Source organism: Populus alba, chromosome 1 (genome assembly GCF_005239225.2).
Source record: "Populus alba chromosome 1, ASM523922v2, whole genome shotgun sequence".
Taxonomy (NCBI): Eukaryota; Viridiplantae; Streptophyta; class Magnoliopsida; order Malpighiales; family Salicaceae; genus Populus; species Populus alba.
The window spans coordinates 47,084,887-47,104,975 of NC_133284.1; the positions used below are offsets into that span (position 1 = coordinate 47,084,887).

At 31.1% G+C, this 20,089-nt stretch overlaps 2 protein-coding genes and 1 long non-coding RNA gene across 3 annotated transcripts; 1 reads left to right on the top strand and 2 right to left on the bottom strand.

Annotated features, from left to right (window-relative positions):
• The first annotated feature begins 7,382 nt into the window (after positions 1-7,382).
• LOC118054865 (calcium-binding protein KRP1) lies at positions 7,383-7,871 on the top strand. Its single transcript, XM_035066635.2, has one exon. It carries the CDS (start codon positions 7,475-7,477, stop codon positions 7,832-7,834), a length of 360 nt encoding a protein of 119 aa, XP_034922526.1. The 5' UTR covers positions 7,383-7,474; the 3' UTR covers positions 7,835-7,871.
• A 982-nt stretch (positions 7,872-8,853) lies between these two features.
• On the bottom strand, positions 8,854-12,432 carry LOC118054864 (G-type lectin S-receptor-like serine/threonine-protein kinase At4g27290). The gene is made up of 6 exons (XM_035066633.2): positions 11,057-12,432; positions 10,462-10,727; positions 10,171-10,381; positions 9,819-10,056; positions 9,592-9,742; positions 8,854-9,304 (listed from the first exon to the last, which is right to left on the bottom strand). The coding sequence occupies exons 1-6, from the start codon at positions 12,315-12,317 to the stop codon at positions 8,999-9,001; spliced, it is 2,433 nt and encodes an 810-aa protein (XP_034922524.1). The 5' UTR covers positions 12,318-12,432; the 3' UTR covers positions 8,854-8,998.
• A 5,430-nt stretch (positions 12,433-17,862) lies between these two features.
• On the bottom strand, positions 17,863-19,849 carry LOC140955471 (uncharacterized). Its single transcript, XR_012169566.1, has 3 exons — positions 19,754-19,849; positions 18,757-18,837; positions 17,863-18,164 (listed from the first exon to the last, which is right to left on the bottom strand). It is a non-coding gene; the product is annotated as an uncharacterized lncRNA (long non-coding RNA).
• Between the last annotated feature and the right edge of the window lie 240 nt (positions 19,850-20,089).

Genomic DNA, 20,089 nt, shown 5'->3' on the forward strand with positions numbered 1-20,089 from the left:
TTTCTTAAGTTATTGTATTGTTTTTTTTTTAATTTGTTGACTTGTGTTTTTTTTTTCAAGAAACATTTAATACTCGATTGAAAAAAAGATACGAGGACAATCCTTCGATCCTTCTAGAACATGATATGGATTTTTGGTTAGAGGCTAGATTATCCGGTGGATTCGATAGAAATCAGGTTTACAGTATCTCAAACACTACATCCAAGGATATGTGGATAAGTCATAGTGTATCAACCGTTGGTTCCTCTCAAGCATGTTCAAGTTCCTAATCTCTGGTCGTCCAGGCGATTGTACGAGAACATGTTCAAGCTTAGATGACTTAGCTTAGTGCTGAAATAACCTAGTTTATGTTTAAGATGACTGGACTTAAGTCATTGTATGAGGAGCTGTTGTCAAACCTCGGTGGTTTATGTGGTTTACCTCATCACCCACCTAGTTCCAATAAAGATCCATCTCCTCCTCCTCTTTCAGGTTATGTCCTTTAGATAAATTATATTCATTAATATTTTTTATATTAATAATAAAAAATGGTTTTTTTTATTTATTTTAGTTCTATTTCTTTTAATTTTTTTTAAAATGTTGAATACAATATTAATAGAATTACTGACGAAATAATAATCATAGATGAAATCACTAATAAATTAAGTCTCTTGAAAAGTTTTCAAACATACGGAATCATCGTCACTAACAATATGTAAATCTTTGACGAGTTAATTTCGTTAATAACATGAATTCTATCACCAATGGAATTATAAATGATTTATTTTATTTGTAATATGTTATACTCACTGATAGAATTGCCGACTGAATGATACTAGTGAAATTTTTTTGTTTGACATCTTTTTTTGTTTGTAAATCCATTTATTGTAATTATATTACAGACAAAATAACTAATATAATAAAAATCACCAACAATATATTTTAATGATGAGTCACCATTCATAATTCTGTCGTTGAGTTATTTCTGATATAATTAGTTTTTAAATATTAACAGAATATTTCATCAGTATTATATAATATTCTCATCTTGTATTTATATCAGCTTACATTGAAATTGATTTTTTATGATATTCATTACAGATATAATAATGTTTTCATTGTAAATATAAAACATAAAATAGGAAGTCCTTTCTTGCTTAAAATCAACTAAAGAATTAGATCATAACTTGTCTCCACAATGGAGATCGCAACTAGCAATGCAATCATAGCCACATCAAACAAACACCCATAAAAATACGCCACATAGACCAAATCTATTTCCCAAATTCAATATTTACTTGATGAAGGTGTGAGAAAATGAATGTGAAGCTGAAAACTAAGCACAAGATTGAAAATTCTTTTGTAGTTAGAAAAGAAAATTTATCAAAATAAGATAACTAACATAGCTACCAGTGAAAAACATCATAACTTGGGTTCCATTTGTTTGTAGGATAACATTTTCTTGATTTCTTATTTTATATTTCGTGTAAAAAAATTATTGTGCTTATGAGAATAACTTATTTTTTTTCTTCTATGATTTTTATTTTTCAAACTCGATGTTCTACTGAACATTTACTTTATAACAATAGTTTTATTCAGTAAAAGTACAAAAAGATAATATAGAAAACACCAAAACAATAAATTCTTAACAATATCTCGTCATACTTAACCTTGTGTTTTAAAATATTTTTAACTTGAAATATATATTAAAATAATATTTTTTATTTTAAAAAATATATTTTTAATATTAACATATCAAAATAATTTAAAAACAATAAAAATATTAATTAAAACAAATTAAATTTTGATAGTACTACCAGACACCCTCTAGAAATTGAATCCTTTAATCAAATGCAACTATGAACAAGAAACGTGTCTCATATGATTCAGGAATAAAGAGACTCTGAGTGTCTAAACTTATATAATTTCCACAATTGAATGTTTGATTTTTAGTTTTATTTAAATGTGTGCTCGATTTTTTTAATTTGTATAATAAAGTATCATCTAAGTACATTGGTCATATATTCATGCGTTTGCTAAATTATAACGTAAACAATGACATCTAAAATAATACGTAGGATTAGCGTCATTAATGATATCACGTCAACTAAAGTGGCTCGGAGATACATGAATGCATAGCTGGCTAATACAGTGTCCTCTTGTAAATTAATCAACTGCGTACAAATGGCACTGCCACGTGTACAAGAAAATCCTATTGATAGGTCGTCCATGATGGAAGTTTCTTCAATGCTCAAAAACGGAACTGAAGTTGTGACCATTCCTGAAAAAGTCCAAAACTGATGCAGACTGAATTGATATAAAGTGGCTGGTGGTGTGGGGAAGGTGAAAATGGCTAATGGTTGGGTCAAAGTAAGGGCATGTTTGGATTTTTTTTTTTATTTCTTTGGTAAACAGAAGGCAAAAGACAATTTTTTTTTAATCATGATGAAAATCTATAAGATATAGGGTTTATGAATGGTTCCAATTTGAGGATTTGAACAAGCTGATGAATTGTTTAATTGTAAGAATTAAAAGTTGTATTTTAATATTAAAATTAATGGGGAACAATGAATAAAAAAAAATTAAACTATATAAAAAAAATCTTTAACAATATGTAAAAGTTAGGAAAAATAAAGAATCCATAGAAGGAAAAAGTTTATTACTTTTTATTCAATCATCCAAACTTTTTAATATTTAGAAAGTAGAATATAAATTCAAGAGTATGTTTAGAAACACAATATAAACCACGTTTCTTTAAATTTTGAATTTTTTTATTAAAAATATTTTTTTTATTTTTTTATATTGTTTTAATGTGCTGATGTTAATAATGATTTTTAAAAAAATAAAAAATATATTTTAATATATATCTAAGTGAAAAGTATTTTAAATTGTCATTGTTACTACAATTTCAAATACACTCTAAAATCATAACTAGAACAAGCAACTGGACTTATAATCTAATAAATAAATTACACCAAAACATAAATTAAAATTTAATCTCTTAATAGTTTGGACATTTCTCTATAATTTATAATCATACAAATACATAGTGAGGAGGATATCAAGATTAAAAAAAAAAAAGGAAAAGAGAAAGGGAATCCAGTGCTGCAAGTGTTAGAGAGTTGAATAACCTGCCATGCGAGTGCTGTGCTGAACCACAAATGAGGCCTCAGAATATTCTGAGGCATCACCCCCTCCATAATCCAGTGCACATACAGAGCTAGTAGGGTATTTTGGGTTTCAGCTACGAATCACAAGCTTTTCTTCAGATGTCCCATCAACAGAAGAAGAGGACATGGCTCTGCCATCCACAAATAGCACAAGCTTTCATTTTTCTTCCTTCCACCCTAGATGAGACTCGATAATGGTTTTGCTCCTCTCTAAAAAACTTATCCTAGTCTTGCCCTGTAAAATTTAATCCTAGCTCGACATAAACTCATTGTGTTATGAACCGCATTGTAGAGCTTAGGAGGGGGTTATCTTTTCTTTGTTTATTAAAAAATTATTGTTGGATCTAGTTAAGCAGATAAACCTAATAGCATTGGATTCGGCTATCTAGCAGGATCCAATGACATTGGTCCTATTGGGCACTCTATAAAAAAAAAAGCTTTCAGGAAGCATGAAGAACTAAGCCACAAATGTTGTGGCAAAGGTTATACATCACAAAGCCAAGGAAGAAACTAAGGTTTTATATATGTTATATCTTTTCGATCGAGCAAGAACTTTTAAGGTTGGCTTTCTTTTTCCTTTTGATTTTAAAAAAGTAAAAAAAAAAAAAAAAAAAAAAATAGGTCATACTGCCCACATGACCTAATAGGGTTGGGTCCTGCCGCAATTGGACCCGATAGTTGTGTATCCTGATAGACAGCCGGATTTAATAACATTGAGTTTTGCTATTAGCATGCCCTAATACTTTAATTTTTTTTTCTTTTTTCTTATGTATTTTTTTTTCATACGGTAAAAAAAAAATTAACTGATGGGACTTTTTTTTTTTTATGTTGTATAAAAGTTGGGTGATGATAATTTTTTTTTTTCATTTGAGGTTGGGTTGAATTACCTTAATAAAATATGTTTGTTTTTTGCATTTCAAAAGTGCTTTTAAAAAATTTAAAATTTTTAATTTTTTTTATTTAATTCAAATTTATATTTATTTTATGTTTTTGTATTATTTTTATGTGATGATATAAAAAATCAATTTTAAACATTAAAAAATAACCTTTACGTAATAATACAATAACTAGCATAGTAGCCTGTGCTCTGCAGTGGGTCAATAACTATTTGTTTTTAAATATAAAAATGCTTAAGTTAGTTCAAAAGCACGAAATGTATTTGAACCATCACCATCTTTAAAAAAAAGTATTTTTTATAGTAGCATCATGAATAGAGCATAGCAGAGCAGCGTCCAATACACCAATAACTAATTTCTTTCCCTTTAATTTTTTCCTTTTAATATTTTTCTAATTTTATGATTTTTCCTCTTACATTTTTTTTTTATTTCCTCTTGTTTTTTTTCATATTGTAAAGAGAAAATAAATTGATGAGACTTTCTTTATATTGTACAAAAGTTGGGTGATGATATTTGTTTTTTAATTTGAGGTTGAGTTGAATTTTCTTATTAAAGCATGTTCGTTTTTACGTTTCAAAAATGTTTTCAAAAAAAATTTGAATTTCTTTTTTCCTTTATTCAAATTAATAGTTTTTTTGATGTTTTTGTATTATTTTAATGTGATGATATAAAAAATAAATTTTTTAAAATAAAAAAATGTTATCTCAATATTTGTTTTTAAAAAATAATCGTTATGTAATAATATAGCATATTAGCCCGCACTTTGTAGCGGATCAATAACAAAAAAAAAATGTAAAAATGCTTGAATTGGGTTAAAAGTATGGAAATATATTTGCATTGTCACCATTTTCAAATAAAGTATTTTCTACAGTAGCACAATTAATAGCACATAGCAGAGCAGCGCTCAATACACCGACAACTAATTTCTTTTCCTTATTTGTTTAAGATATTTTGATGATAATTTTTTTTTCATTTTAGGTTGGCTTGAATTTCTTTATTTAATCATGTTTGTTTTTTGCATTTTGAAAATGCTTTTAAAAAAATTCAAATTCAAATTTTATTTTATTTTTTTCTTTACTTCAAATTATTTTTTTTTTTTCAAATTTTTTTAGATACCTGGATGAGTTTTTAATCCATAAAGAGATACAATCGAGCGTACTATTGAATGTTTGTTTTTATTTGAGTGGACAATTAGCGATTTAGTGACATTTTGTATTGGATTTTAAGGAATTTGGGTTTGGTTAGATTCAATTTTGATTTTATAATGGAGTTTATGGTGGTTAAAAAGAGAGGTAGAGGTAGATTGAAAAGGCAAAAGTTAATTAAGGAAGAGAGTGAAGATAAGAAATTGGGTCTTGTTGCCTAACATTACTCAATGAAGTGGGGTCTAGCTGTCACCAGGATCTAAAAGAGTTGAGTCTGTTTGTCTAGTAGAACCTAATAGTGTTTGGTCCTAGAGCTAGCAAGACCCAATAAAACTCAATAGAGTTGAGGCTTGCTACCACTAAGACTTAATAGCTTTAGATCCGACTATCATGTAGGACCTATTAGTGTTGAGTCCTGATGCTCAATAGAACCTATTAGTTTTGGATCCTTTCTCTAGCCGGACCAATTAGCATTGGAGTCGGGTGCTCAGCCAGACCTAACAGACCCCAATGCTATTGGGTCTGGCTTGGCTGTCAAATCCTAATTTTCTTAGGTTCATTTTTATAGTTAAATTCAAGATTATTTTGGATTTGACTTGACCATAACCTCATTTAATATATTTTTTATATTTTTTAAAAATATTTTATTGGCTCGTTGCGAGCCCTTGCCAAATATGGTAGTATAATTTAGAGTTGAACTAGATTTTTTTTTTTTTTTAAAAATAATATATCAAATCACTAGATAAAATTTTAATCAAAACCCGGACCTGAACCTTGTAAAGGACCTGCAATCTTGATGAGGAATACAGCAGAGACGACGGAAGAGGAGGAACCCGGGCCACAAGGGCTCATGCAACTGGCCCATTAAAAAAGGGTTAGTTCTTGTGATCTCGGCATCGAACATGAACCCTTTCAGACAATGAGTTAACCCTTTTGATGGGGTCAGAGTCAGCTTCATGCAGATTTGACCAAGAAACAGCCTCCCCCACACGTCAGAAAGATGAAAACAAATCCCACATACCATATGACATCACCCTGGTTGATCATGGAGAGTCACTTTCGTTCCTTCTTCCTCGATCATATCATAATGATATTTCCAATCTAGATATATTTTTAATTTTTTTTAGATATTTTAAATTAATATATTTTTAAATATTTTAATAGGCTAATATTTAAAATAATTTTTTAATGTATTTTTTAAATAATAAATTTTTTTAAAAATAACCATTATTACATTCTTAAACACATTTTAAATAAAAAAAATAATTTTTTTAATAAAATTAAATTAAATCAACCTATTTTTTATTTTTTTAAATCCACATCAATCCAAAATCTAGACTTTAAATTGATTGGATCTCGTTTAACATCTATTAAATATAAAATAAAACAAATTATTTAATTTAGTTCAAATTTCCCTACACACAAAACAAAACAAAACAAAACAAGATAATTATTCATCATATCCACTCTGATCTAATCCAATTCAATCATTATTGTCTAACATAATAAAAAACTTACTCATTATAAGGAAATAACGGTATTTCAAGCAAATTTCATTTTGTGAAGTCTTTTCACCGATAAAAGATATTAACGAACCAAAAAAATAAAAAATAAAAAATAAAAAATAAAAAAGCACCAAAGATTCCATGGCTGCATCCAAAGCAAAACCCATTTCTCCAAAAAGAACAACCGTCCAAAATTTCCCACTTCTTGGTAAATGGTAAAGCAGCTCCAAAAGTCCCACCTCCATTGACTTTTCATGAAGTAATACATCTCCCCTGATTTTTCCATTCATGTTGACAGTTTTGCCCCTCATGACATCCCCTTCTCCACAAAGGAAGTAATCCAAGGAGGCCCACCCTTCCTCTCTTTAACATACCATTTTACCCCTATACTCTTCACAAAAGACGCTTAGAGAATGCTTTTACTTCTTCTAAATGGTCAACTCTACCCCTGCTGACCTTCCCAAAATCTCGCAAGAGGCAGGAACCCGCCTCCAGCTTTCCATTAGAATGACCGTCTTACCCCTGACAACCTTCCCAGAAACCCCATAGGCAGCAGCTCCCAGGAGAAAGTGGATGTGGTCTTGACCGACCTTCCTCCCTTCCTTGATGATCTGTCCCTTAGCTGTCTTCCATGGCCTCTCCTTCTTGGAAAATCCAACTCCCAACTCCCTATCTATATAAACCAAACCCGCGAGCCTAAACATCCCAACTCTCAAGCCGCAAGCCAAGTTTCAATCTCCCTCGCTCTCTCAACAACTTCTCTTCTCCACAGAAAAAAAATGGCATCTTCACAAAGCCAAAACTCAAACTTTCAAGATTTCTTGCCTCTTATGGCCAACAAGCTAGGTGGTGATGGTCTTATTGGAGAACTATGCAACGGCTTCAATCTCTTGATGGATGGTGAAAAGGGTGTCATCACTTTTGATAGTCTTAAAAAGAACTCAGCTTTATTGGGTTTGCAAGATTTGAGTGATGATGATTTAAGGAGTATGTTGAAAGAAGGCGATTTTGATGGTGATGAAGCACTTAATCAGATGGAGTTTTGTGTTTTGATGTTCAGATTGAGTCCTGAGTTGATGGAAGAGTCTCAGTTTTTGTTAGAGGAAGCTCTTCTACAGGAGTTCAATGATTCTTGCTAATCTTTTTTTAATAATAATAATAATTATTATTTTGACATTTGTTTCCCATTTTCGTGGGCTTTTCCTGTCTTTCATTTTTTTAGCTGTAATGACTTGTATTATTGGAATATAGTGAATGAAAAAGAATGTAGTGAATGAAGGATTAGAAATTGAAACAACTTCGCATTTTAACCTCAGTCTTATTATCTCTTCATCCTTTAATTTCTGTTTTGATGCTTCAAGATGACATGATCTAATTATATATCAGGGATTAAGATATGTTTGTGGTTAGTTTGATTTAAAGATATAGTATTTGGCTGATCCGGCAACTCCTGTATGTGTACTCTCTGCTGTTGTTTTCCATTCAAACCAGGAGCAGAGGTGTGCTTTGTTCTTGCTCTCATATGGATTACTGTGGCCTCTATAATCCAGAGAGTACATAATTAGTGATATTGGCAAGCATGAGAGAGTCATGGTCTATAGCTGCAGATTGCATACTCTGTCTAAGGTCCTTGATTGACTTGTAAGTGCTTCCTAGAATGTTCAGCAAAATACTTCTGAAGACACAGTGGAAACATCAAGAACAGATGGTTCATGTTAATGGAAACACAGCATTTTCTGTTAGATAGGAACATTCCAGTGCAGCATCTGATCCCAGCTTAGACGTTAGAAGAGGTGGGGATGTTGTAGTCCCCTGTAGATTTGGTTTTGATAGGTCAGGGAATGGAAACTGCTTTCCTTGACACTCTAAATAAGCTAAGCATATTATTTATGGGGTTTAAGAAGGGTGGCAAGCAAACTTAAGTGACTTAAAGATTAGATGACAGAAAGAGTTACGAGCTTTGAGGATCTCAATCACATTATCCACAAACTGTGGAGGGTAAGGAGGTACTGCCTGTTGGCTAGTTTTATTACATAAAGCAGTAATGAGGCATGCAGTTCTCTTTGTGGCCGGGGAAGCACCTGTTTGTTTGTTTTTTGATGAATGGATTTTCATTTGTCAATAAAAATAATCTTAATACATTGCCTCCTCCAATATAGATAGAATTAACTTTACTGGTCTAGCATCCTGTTCTGGAATAGAGAACAGAAAAAACAAATGTCAGTGTTGTGACCCATGCTAGATTGCACTTGTCTGATCACAGCATTTCTACTTCAATCGATCAATTGTCAAGTGATGATAATCTACCGTGCCTCTAACAATGTCAAACTTATTTCATTTGAAGAGCCAGCTTCCATCTGATTTGATGAACCTTCGTGTTCGAGTGGATTCTTTCCCATGAAAAATCCAGGTTGTTTAGGCTGAGGCAATGGATTTTCATTGCATAATATCTGAACCACAGTTGGCATGTTTGGCCTATCTTCTGGTCGTTGTTGCACACACAGTAAAGCCACATGAATGCATCTTAACACTTCAGATGTATTGCTCAAGTAACCTAAACATTCATCAATCAGTTCCGATGGTGTTCCTTTTATCCAAAGTATCCACGCCTAGGAAAAATCAAAACAGGGCAATATGTCAGCAGATTGGCTACTCTAATTTGCCAGTTGGTTTGCTTGTCATGTGACAGGTCACAACAGCAAAATCACTGTAACATTTCTGAAGCCCCAAATAAACCAATATGTATTTTGTTGGGTAAACTAAAGAAAGCATCCTCGCTGTACTAATTATTATTCTCAGCAATGCCATTTTAATTGCCTGAAAGGAAACTGCACAATTTAACATCACCTCTCAGTTCATCAAGACTTTGCATTAACATTTTTGTGTAAATTCTTACATGCCCGAGGAGGTTAAGGTTTCGATCCGGGTGACGAAATCCCCTATTTTTCTTTCCACTCACTATCTCCAGGATGAGGACACCAAAGCTAAAGACGTCGGTTTTCACAGAGAAGTGTCCATTCGACGCATACTCAGGAGACATATAGCCACTGAAAATGTTGGCAACAAGAAATATTCTCAAAAAATGCAAATGAAGATTAGCAAGGAAAGATTAAGGATACTTACTATGTTCCAATCACCCTATGAGTATTGGCCTCTGTTTCATCTCCACGAAACATTCTGGCAAGGCCAAAGTCCGAAATTTTTGGATTGAGCTCATTATCCAGTAAAATGTTGCTGGCTTTGATATCTCTATGAATTACTCTCAGTCTAGAGTCTTGATGGAGATAAAGCAGCCCTCGAGCAATTCCACCAATAATGTTCATACGCTTCGTCCAATCCAGTAATTTTCTTCTTGTTTGCTCTGATCAATTTTTCATTAATGTTAGTCTGATTAACAACTCGATTCGTAACAGAAGTAAAAATGTAAATGATAACTTCTAGAGCTAAAATGCTGTTGATTTGGACAGGTTCTCACCGAAAATGAAGAAGTCCAAACTTTTATTGGGCATGTATTCATAGATTAACATATTTTCATCTTCTTGAATGCAGTAACCAAGAAGCTTTACGAGATTGCGATGCTGAAGTTTAGCAATGAATTTAACTTCATTTTTGAACTCGTCCATCCCTTGAACAGAACTCTTTGAAAGCCTTTTCACCGCTATTTCTTGTCCTTCTATCAATATGCCCTAAGTCATGATTCCAGCAGTTCAGTTAGTTTCATAAACGAAGATGATACATATACGTTAGTTGGAGATTCTTTTGTTACCTTATATACAGGTCCAAAACCACCTTCTCCCAACTTGTTGCTGCTTGAAAAGTTATCAGTGGCATGAGCTATGGTACTCAAATCAACTATTGGTAATTCTATGTCCTCTTTTCTTACTTCTTCAAGTCTATCATTCTTCCCAAGATTCCTCCTCCGCCTGAAGAACATCATCCCTGCCAACAGCATGCCCACGCCCAATGCAGCGGCGCTGGCAATTATTCCTGCTTTCAACTTCGTACTCAAGCTCCTTTTCTTCGCATTTGCACCTGAACAATAAAGAATAGTTAGAAGCAACTGGACCTATTCCCTAGTTCAAGACTTCCTTCGCAACTGAAACTTGAATAAAATCTTGAAATTCTTTTTATTTAGAGTAGAAGGAAACGGAAGAAGAAGAAGTTTATTATAATTTATTGTTGAGGAAGTGGACAAAGCAGCAGAGTCAAGATTTCCTAGTTTCCATGCTACATTGACTTTTCCCTTTCCAGGCTTTTTGAAGTGAAGAGGAACATGAATAATTCTTCAATTTCTATCCATGCTGTTCATCTAGATAGGAGCGAATTAAATCAATAACTAGTTGCATAATTGGAAGGCATACCTAATTCCGAAGCAGCCACCCGAACATAGACGTCTTGTCCATCCCCAGATGACCTTCTCATATCAATTAGGTCACCAAACCAAATCAGGCAGCCACTTCCACCTGCCCTGAAATCTAAATTTGTATAAGCAGTGCAAGAGCAGTTCTTCAGACACAATCTCTCACATTCCTTGAGGTCAATGGTCTTGTCAAACCAGGAAGAAGATGTGTCTGGCAGTTTATTTGCCGTATACTTGAGAAAGCCATCTTTATCACTACAATTCAATGGAGTCCTCCGGTGACACCCACTTTTCCAATCTGAAAAATTCCAATCTACTGGAGACATAGGCGTGAATCCATCCAAGCATACACATATAGGAGTTCTAGTTATCTCACAGCGAGTGTTGGGACCACAGAACGCATACTCTTCACACTGATCGTGCTGGCCATTTTCAACAATCACCCAGTCCTGAGCTCTGTCATTCCATGTGAGGCTCTGAGCAAGGCCCAATGGACTTAGTGTAAGCTTTGAAGAAACTGAACTTTGAATCCTATACTCGAAATAAACCTCTTGGTTGTTGAGCACAAATTCATTTGTGGAAATTTGATTGGGTATCGGTCTAGGATTTGATGTAAATTTTATGCCAGTCCATGGCCCCCCTCTAAACACTGTTCTATTCCCTTTCTTCAAAAGTAGCTGTGGATACCCGTGAGGATCGATACCAAACGTAAACTCACCTCGAGCAGGATCTTCTGGGCCCTTCCAAGATGACAGAAACCTGTCAATCCGTGTTACAAAGTTGACTCCCATTCTCATTCCAGGTAGTAAGGTATCGCAAGGATGATCAAAACTCTGCCACGAAAAGTTTGCAGGGTTATAATCATTTCCTTCTCTCACAACAAAATTTCCAGAATCCAAGAGCTGCGCAACCGGATTCTGCGTTGTTCTTGATGCACTTGAATTTGATGACCAAACAATATGGTTTGTGCTATTGAGAAGGATTAGAATCCCCTGGGTGGTGATGTTCAGAACTCCCATATCATCAGAAAGTGAATTTTCTCTATTGGCAACCCATAAAACTGTCTGAGGAGACTTGTCGTGCCATAATCCCAAGTATCTGCTTGTTGAACCTTGAGGGCTGAAAAATCCTAGCTCAAAGCTTCCGCTTGAAGAAACCAGAGTCTCACCATCTCTCAAGGATTGGCCTGGGTTGATGATTTCCAGTGCGGTGGAAGTGGTTAAGATGGAGATGAAGAAGGATCTCACGAAGAACACTCCCATTCTTGAATTTGTTTATGGACAATGTGTTGTGTAATGTTCTGACATAAATAATTAAACCTTCAACACATTGTTTTCACTAATGTTGCAAGGATACGGCGTTTCGCCAATTCGCCTTCCCAAATGTCAGAGTCCCATCAATTTTAGTTAGGCAAAAAAACTTAATTGACCGATTATGATGAAGGTGACCAACGTGTCACTTGTTCTTTGATCTGAAAACTTGAAGGACATGGAAGACATAAGACTTGAGAGCTTTCAGCCTGCCAAGGAATTTTCCAGTCAAAATTTTTGACTAATTAAACCATTTCTAAATTGGTATATCTTCGGAACATTTTGTCTATTTTATTTATTTATTTAAATGTACTTGAAAAGTATTTAATAGGAAGATATTTTTTTTATAAAATTTCCTCCATAAACACTATAAATGTTTTTATAATAAGTAATATTCTATCAGTTATTTTCTAAATTTATAATTAATAATAAATAAATAAATAAAACTCATGACTCGCAAAAATTATAAGAATTTTTTCTAATTATATCTATTTTTCTTTAAAATAAACTCAAAACATAATTAAATAAAATACCATTAATTATTTCCCGATCACTGTAAAAATTCACTCTGTCTTCATCTAGTTTGAAAAGGGTACTACTTATATATATATATATATATATATATATATATATATATATGCTTCCTTCTTTTATTTGATTATTTTTTTATTCTTGGAAATTCTGGCTTTCTGTCTAACTGTCTAACTTTTTCTTACTTTCGTTTATTACTTTCGTATATAAATAAAAGGTTGATTTTGTCCAAAGTTTACTAGTTTGATATTTTTATAAGATATTGACTTTGACATCGAAGAATTAAAAAATTCCCTCACTTGGGATTGTTTTTCTTGTAGGTATTCAAAATTATTTTAGTGGATTAGGAGTTCTTTAAATTGAGAAGAAATCCAAATATTTAACGTATAAATTAGTTATTATATCAAATACAAAATAATCTTTTATTTTATGTTCTTGAATTTTTCAAACATCATGACTAAGTGTTTTTGAAATAATTTTAAGATGTTTAAATGTAAAATCGATGTAGAAAATGGACGTGGTTGGTTAAAATAACAGCCCTCCTAGTTTATGATGATACTTTGATCACCATAAAATTAGGGAAGAAAGGGACTCTAATGATGCATCATTTTCCTTCCTTTCCCCCCCCATTTTTATATATATATATATATATATATATATATATATATATATATATATTAATTTTTCAATATCATTTTTTTTCTCAATAATTAATGTTGCTTTTCGGTTTTTCATACGACATAAAAAAATGATGAGTATTTTCTATAATTTAAAATTTGTGTTTATTAAAAAAAATAGTATAGGAATAATCATTATTCTAAAAAAGTTAATGACAATAAAATTAAAAAAATTAGCGATGACTGTAGATTATTGATATTTATAATAAGAAACGATCTTAAAAAACAAGAATTAAATAATTGATAATTTATCTTCCTCTAGTCTATATTATTTTTTACTGATCATATCTCTCTTTTAAAATTCATCATGGTTCTTCAACATATGTTAAAAATGTGATTCCCCTGTTCTTTTCAAGTAGTTGTTAAAAAAAAAAAAAAAAAAAATTCTTTTAGTGTAGCATTGAGACATCAAATAATCCATCACTACTTGATCTTTTCATTTTCCTATGTAAATTTATATGTTTTTTTATTTTGGAACCTTAAGGATTAATTTTCAGGTTCTCAAATTTTTTATAACTACATAATATTTTATTGATGCTACTTTTCCACAAGCTCAACATGGAGAAATATATATTAGCTTTAATTGGATGAGCTAGGATGGATTGTTTTTAGAAATCCAAAAAGGCTTAACACGAGGGATTTGCATGCAAGATGAATAAAAGAGATTAGGCTAGAATCATAGACCTCCTTAGGGATTAGCACCATGCATAGATTATCCTCTTTACACGCTAATTGGTTCTTAAGACGTAATTTAAAGTCAGAGGATATGTAAAAATACCAAACTATTAATCATGAAATGAGTTGAAAAAGAGAAAAATAAAAAGCTAACTATATAACGGATGTTAAGATAATTAGTTATCATTAAAGCTAAGAATTCAGTCGAGATAGAACAAATGCCTGCTTCATTTTTAATTCCAACAAGTGTTAGTCCGATTTAAACATCTTTGATGCTAGCTAGTTATCATTAAAGCTAAGAGTTCAGTCATGTACACAGCAAACTCGAGCAACCCGTGACATGGGCGAACCCGTATCAGACTCAGTGTTTTTTTTTTTTCCTTTCAAATATAGTTTTTTTCATATACTCTTATTTTATTATATTTTTTTAATTAGTTATTAACACTTTTTAAAGTTCATTATATAAATATTAAAAAAATATTTTATTTTTTCAATGTGAGATTTGAAACCCTATATATATTCTATGTTTCCAAGAAAAAAAATTATTTTTTCAATATGAGATTTTAAACCTTTTCGTATATATATTCTATGTTCATAAGAAAAAAATTTATGTTTTTTTCAATATGGGATTTAAAACTCTTTAGTATATATATACTCTATATTCTCAAGAAAAAAATTATTTTTTTAATGTAGGAGTTATTTTTTCAATGTGAGATTTGAAGCTTTTTTGTATATATACTTTATGTTTCACAAAAAAAAAGTTATGTTTTTTTAATATAGGATAAAAATTTTTTTGGTTTAAATACTTCAACTTAAAAGGATAACATAATATCTTTTCAATGTGGGATAAAAAATCTTTTTAAAATATTCTTTTAAACTTCATTATTTATAACATGTATAGTGTATATTCATATGAATTTTTTCTTAGTTTTTTCATATGAAATATTAAAATTTTAAATATATTTTTTTAATTTTTCCGTTTTGACCTAGGTTAATCCATGAAACCCGGAACCCGGCCCCTTGACTGAGTCAACCTTCGAGCTGAGTTTAATAACTATGGTAATTGTATTCACTTTAGTTTTTTAACTTGTAAGTTATGCAATTTCATCCCTGCATATAAATTTATTCAGACTTTTTGCTAAAAAATCCAGGTCAAAATGATGTAGTTTTTTTTTTAAAAAAAAAATTTAATTTTTTTTGATTAATTATATTTTAATTCTTGAACTTTTAATTTATGCAATTTGGTCCCTTTGACTACAATTACAAGTCAGGTATTTTTTCATTTATTTTTATTTCAGTACATTAACTTTAAATTTATTCAATATATTCCCTTCATGTTAAGTTTTCTTTTTATTACATTTTTCATTTTGAACGACAAACTCTAAACCCATTCTACATGGTCACTATTATAGCCGAATAGCGAATAAATTAAGTTAATTAGATGGTCGTGTTTGTCTATAAAAAAATCAAAACAAGCTTCGAGTTAAAAAAAAAAGGTGTCGCGGTTGTTCTTGTAACAAATAGAAAAATAAAATAAAATAAAATAATCTTCATGTTATACATATTTGGATGTGTGATTTATCAATTCAATATGCATCTGTTTACTTCATTTTGGATATATAATTTTTTTCAAAAATTTATTTTGATTTTTTTTTAACTTTAATTAAATTTAATTAAGACTATTGTAATAATTTCTTTTAAATGAATCAGGGACCATATGCTAGTAGAATAAGTATAGAAGACAGATTAGTCTCCGTCAAATGATCGTGGAGCCGACCCCATTCTTATACCAATTGAATAACTCATGTATTCAATGCTTAATGTGTAATTGTGGTATATGATGTTTTTTAAAATGTTTTTTTTTTTAATATATTAAAATAATTTTATTTATTTCTTTTACTTTAGTATAATAAAACTATCGAAAGTACTAAAAAAAATAAATTAATTTGATATTTTTGCAAACCAAATATACTTTCAAAATGCACCTAAACACAATTTTTAACGCAAAAACAATCATTGTCTAATCTCACAACTAAAAAATTAGCAAATAGAAATGAAAGAACCAATGAAAATATTGTGGTGAATTTTTACCAACAAAATATTCGCTTACTTTATCCATCAATAAACACCAATGAAATATTCTTTCGGTATATACCGAGGGAATTACAATAGAAAAAAAAATGAAAAACGGTAAAAAATATGACGTGTTATTTTTATAGACAAAATTACTGATAAATTTAAATTCACTAGTTAAATTTATATGTAATATTTGATTTATGACTTGACGAGCAAACCTCCTCCCTCCCTCCTCCATTTTCTTCTTCTTTCTCTATTTTTCTCCACAACAAACATCACAACACCCCCTATTTTTATTTCAAAATCAACATCTTATTATAAATTCAGCCATCCCAATACTCAGTTTGTTAGCATCCCTTTCATGATTCAAATTTTATTGAGGATGCCTCACTTAAGTAAGCAAAACTACCTATTTCATTTTATTTGAACTCAATTTTAAAATATTAATTTTTATTGTATATTTTTTTAGTATATGTATTTTTGTTTTAGTACCTAGGTGTTTTGTGATGAAATAAATAATAGCTTATTTAACGGGTACGTTTTATATTTTTGTCAATTTTATTGTTATGTTGAAATTTTTGATAAATGTATAGAAATTTAAATTTATTTAGAAAATTGATAATGAATTAAGAGTATTATTAAAATAGATTGAATAAGTTTGAGATAAACCAATGTTTGTAAATTTATTTATTTAATGTAATTAGTTAATAAATTTTTGTCATCAATATTCTATATAGGTTTGATATAAATAATAGATGATCGTTCAAGGATGTATTGAGATTCATATAAAGGGTTGTTTATGATGAATTATTGTAATAGAATTCATGGTTTTATTAATTACATATTATCTAATCTAAAAACTATTAGTGGAGACAGTATTAAATGTTCATGTAAAAGGTGTAAAAATAAAAAGTTTCTCAATCCAGATGTTGTAACAATGCATCTTTTACAAAAATGGTTCATAGAGAGATACATGTGTTGATTTGCATATGGAGAACCTATGTTCCTCACGAGACCATGGTAGAAAGGATGATTGAGTTAACTTCCAGTTCTAGCAATATGCATGAAGTTGTAAATGATAGTAGTAATCCTTATAAAAATATGGTTATGGATGCGATGAAAATGAATCAAGGTTATGTCGGTTAATATCCATTTATAGATGAAGAACTTAATGTAGACATGACTATGTTTTTTTTTTTTCTTTCTTTCTTTTGAAAGACTCCGAGAAACTATTATGGGATGGATGCATAAATTACAGTAAATTATCGGTCGTTGCACACGTGCTAACCATCAAGTTATATCATGGGTCGAGTGAGGCTGGTTATGACATAGTTGTCGAATGGACTAGAAACATTTTACTTGAAAAAATTAGGTTGAAAGAGAACTTTTATGTTGCTAAATCCATGATGAAACCCCTTGGCATAGGATACCAGAAAATTGACATGTGTCCAAACTTTTACATGTTGTACTACCTTGAAAATACAGAGTTGACTAAGTGCAGAATATGTGGGCATGCTTATTATAAACCTAGAACTGGTAGTGTCACGACCCGATTCCCGGATCCATGACCGGCACATAGGCAAGGTTCCCCTCCAAGGTTCCAAACCTATGCGAACCCAAACTTACATACAATCTTATCCTTCAAAACTCAATCAGAGTTGTTCAACGCAACATAAACAACAAACTAACTTCATAATATAATTCGATTGTCTTAATACAAGAGTTCATATAAAATTCATAGTTTTGGAGCACTAACTTGACATAAAAGGAAGGTACAATTTACAACCAAAAAGCAGGTTCGGAAGATTCAACAAAAGTGACCTGCTATCAAACTATAAGCCTGAAAAGGATAAATAATGAGAGGGTGAGTTCAACAACTCAGTGAGTAGATAACGTTCAATACACACACACGAGGTAATACAACAATGAGAATATATATACAATTATGGCTCTAGGTTCTTATTGGAAGGTTTCTCAAATAGGTCATAACAAGAAGATTATATGGTAAAGCTTGTCAGAAAATCAAAATGCAATGAGCATGAGGCTCCGTACTGTGGGATGATCAGTCCACACAGGTTGGTGACTCCCCCGACCAACTAGGGTTCAGATACGATGTGCACAAAGACTAACACTACTCTGTTAGCATGGGTATTCTGACTGACATACCATAGGTTCATAATCGTAATCAAACAAACATATTCATATCTCAAAGCTCAACTCATTACATCAATCAAATGAGGAGCTATCAATTCAGAAGTTAATTCAAAATATATGTTGGTTCATATCAAGAATTCAAATTCAATAATTGATCATGCTTTATCATAACAAGGATAATAATCAACATATATATTATCAAGAAGCATGACTCAATTCATATTAACAAATCAAATATTTATACTATTTCTCATGCATATGGAAAATTATCCACTCACCTGACTCAAAAGCAACAGCACTCAAAAGCAAACACCAAAGAAAATCCTACTGACGTCCCGCCGGTAGAATATCAGGATTATCTGAATACAAAGGAGACATATTCAAGAATGACTCGAAAGAACATATAACCTATTTAATACACTTAACTAAGTGTGTATTCCGTAATCCTATATGTTTTTGAACTAACTAGTCAATTTTCTTAAAAACCCAAAATCTAACGGTTTTCCCGAAATCTAATCCATAATAAAAACAACTAATAAAATTGGTAATAATTCACTAAATAACCCTTAATTATTCATCAAAATAATCTGAAAAAGCTAGGATTACAGCTAGGGACTAATCTGGAATTTTTTCATATTTTTAGGGCCAAATTGTAACTTTTGTCAAATGGAGGACCAAACTGAAATTTGTCATAAATCCATGAATATACTGAAATTCTGACCTTAATTAATCCTCAATTCTGTCCAGGACGTATCATTATGCTCCAGGGACCATTCTGGAATTTTACCAAATTTTTAGGGTTAAATTGTAATTTTTGTTAAATTGGAGGACCAAATTGAAAGTGTCAAATTCTCTTATCTATACAGTAATTCTGCCCATAATTCATATGTTATACTGTTCAGAATCTTGGAATATGCTCTAGGGACCAATCTGTAATTTTCCAAAGTTCGGGGACTAAACTGTAATTTTCGGAAATTGAGGGACCAAATTGAATTTTTGTCATCTTCAACCTCCATTCCAGAATTTTAACAGGAACCCACTGTTCTCCCCTGATTTCTAACTCAAATTTCACCATTTACATAATTCATAACTCAAAATCATCACAATCTTCCATAATCAACTAAATCATCAATTAAACACAACAATTAACCTCCATCATTCAATTTAATTCATCAATTTAAACCAAAACACAAATTCTCAAAACCCTAACATTCATCAAAACTGAAATTAAAGCTTAATTAACATACTATACACATTAAACAACCTAAATCTTACCTTTTTAACTTATTTCCTCAACTCCTTTCCTTTTTCCCTTATTTTCCCCTCTTTTCTCTTCTTCTTCTTCCTTCCTTCTCTCCTGCCGATTCTCTCTCAAAATTTTCAGATCTCTCTTTTTTTTTTTTTCTATTTATATATCAACTATTTATCCAATTACAACTATACCCCTCATTTTAATATACTTACTCTTTAAGCCTCCAAGGGCTTTGTTGTAATTTCCTATCTTATTAATTTCAAAACATTATAGGTAGGGAAATGACTCTTATCACACATAGAAAACTTAGATACTTTCCAATCACACCTAAACCACAAATGTTATTCATATCATTAAAG

Coding starts and splice junctions, on each gene's coding strand:
- LOC118054864 (XM_035066633.2), bottom strand. CDS start 12,317: ATGGGAGTGTTCTTCGTGAGATCCTTCTTCATCTCCATCTTAACCACT. Junction 10,728..11,056: donor GGTGGCTGCTTCGGAATTAG/GTATGCCTTCCA, acceptor TTTATTGTTCAG/GTGCAAATGCGAAGAAAAGG. Junction 9,305..9,591: donor ACCTTAACCTCCTCGGGCAT/GTAAGAATTTAC, acceptor GATTTTTCCTAG/GCGTGGATACTTTGGATAAA.
- LOC118054865 (XM_035066635.2), top strand. CDS start 7,475: ATGGCATCTTCACAAAGCCAAAACTCAAACTTTCAAGATTTCTTGCCT.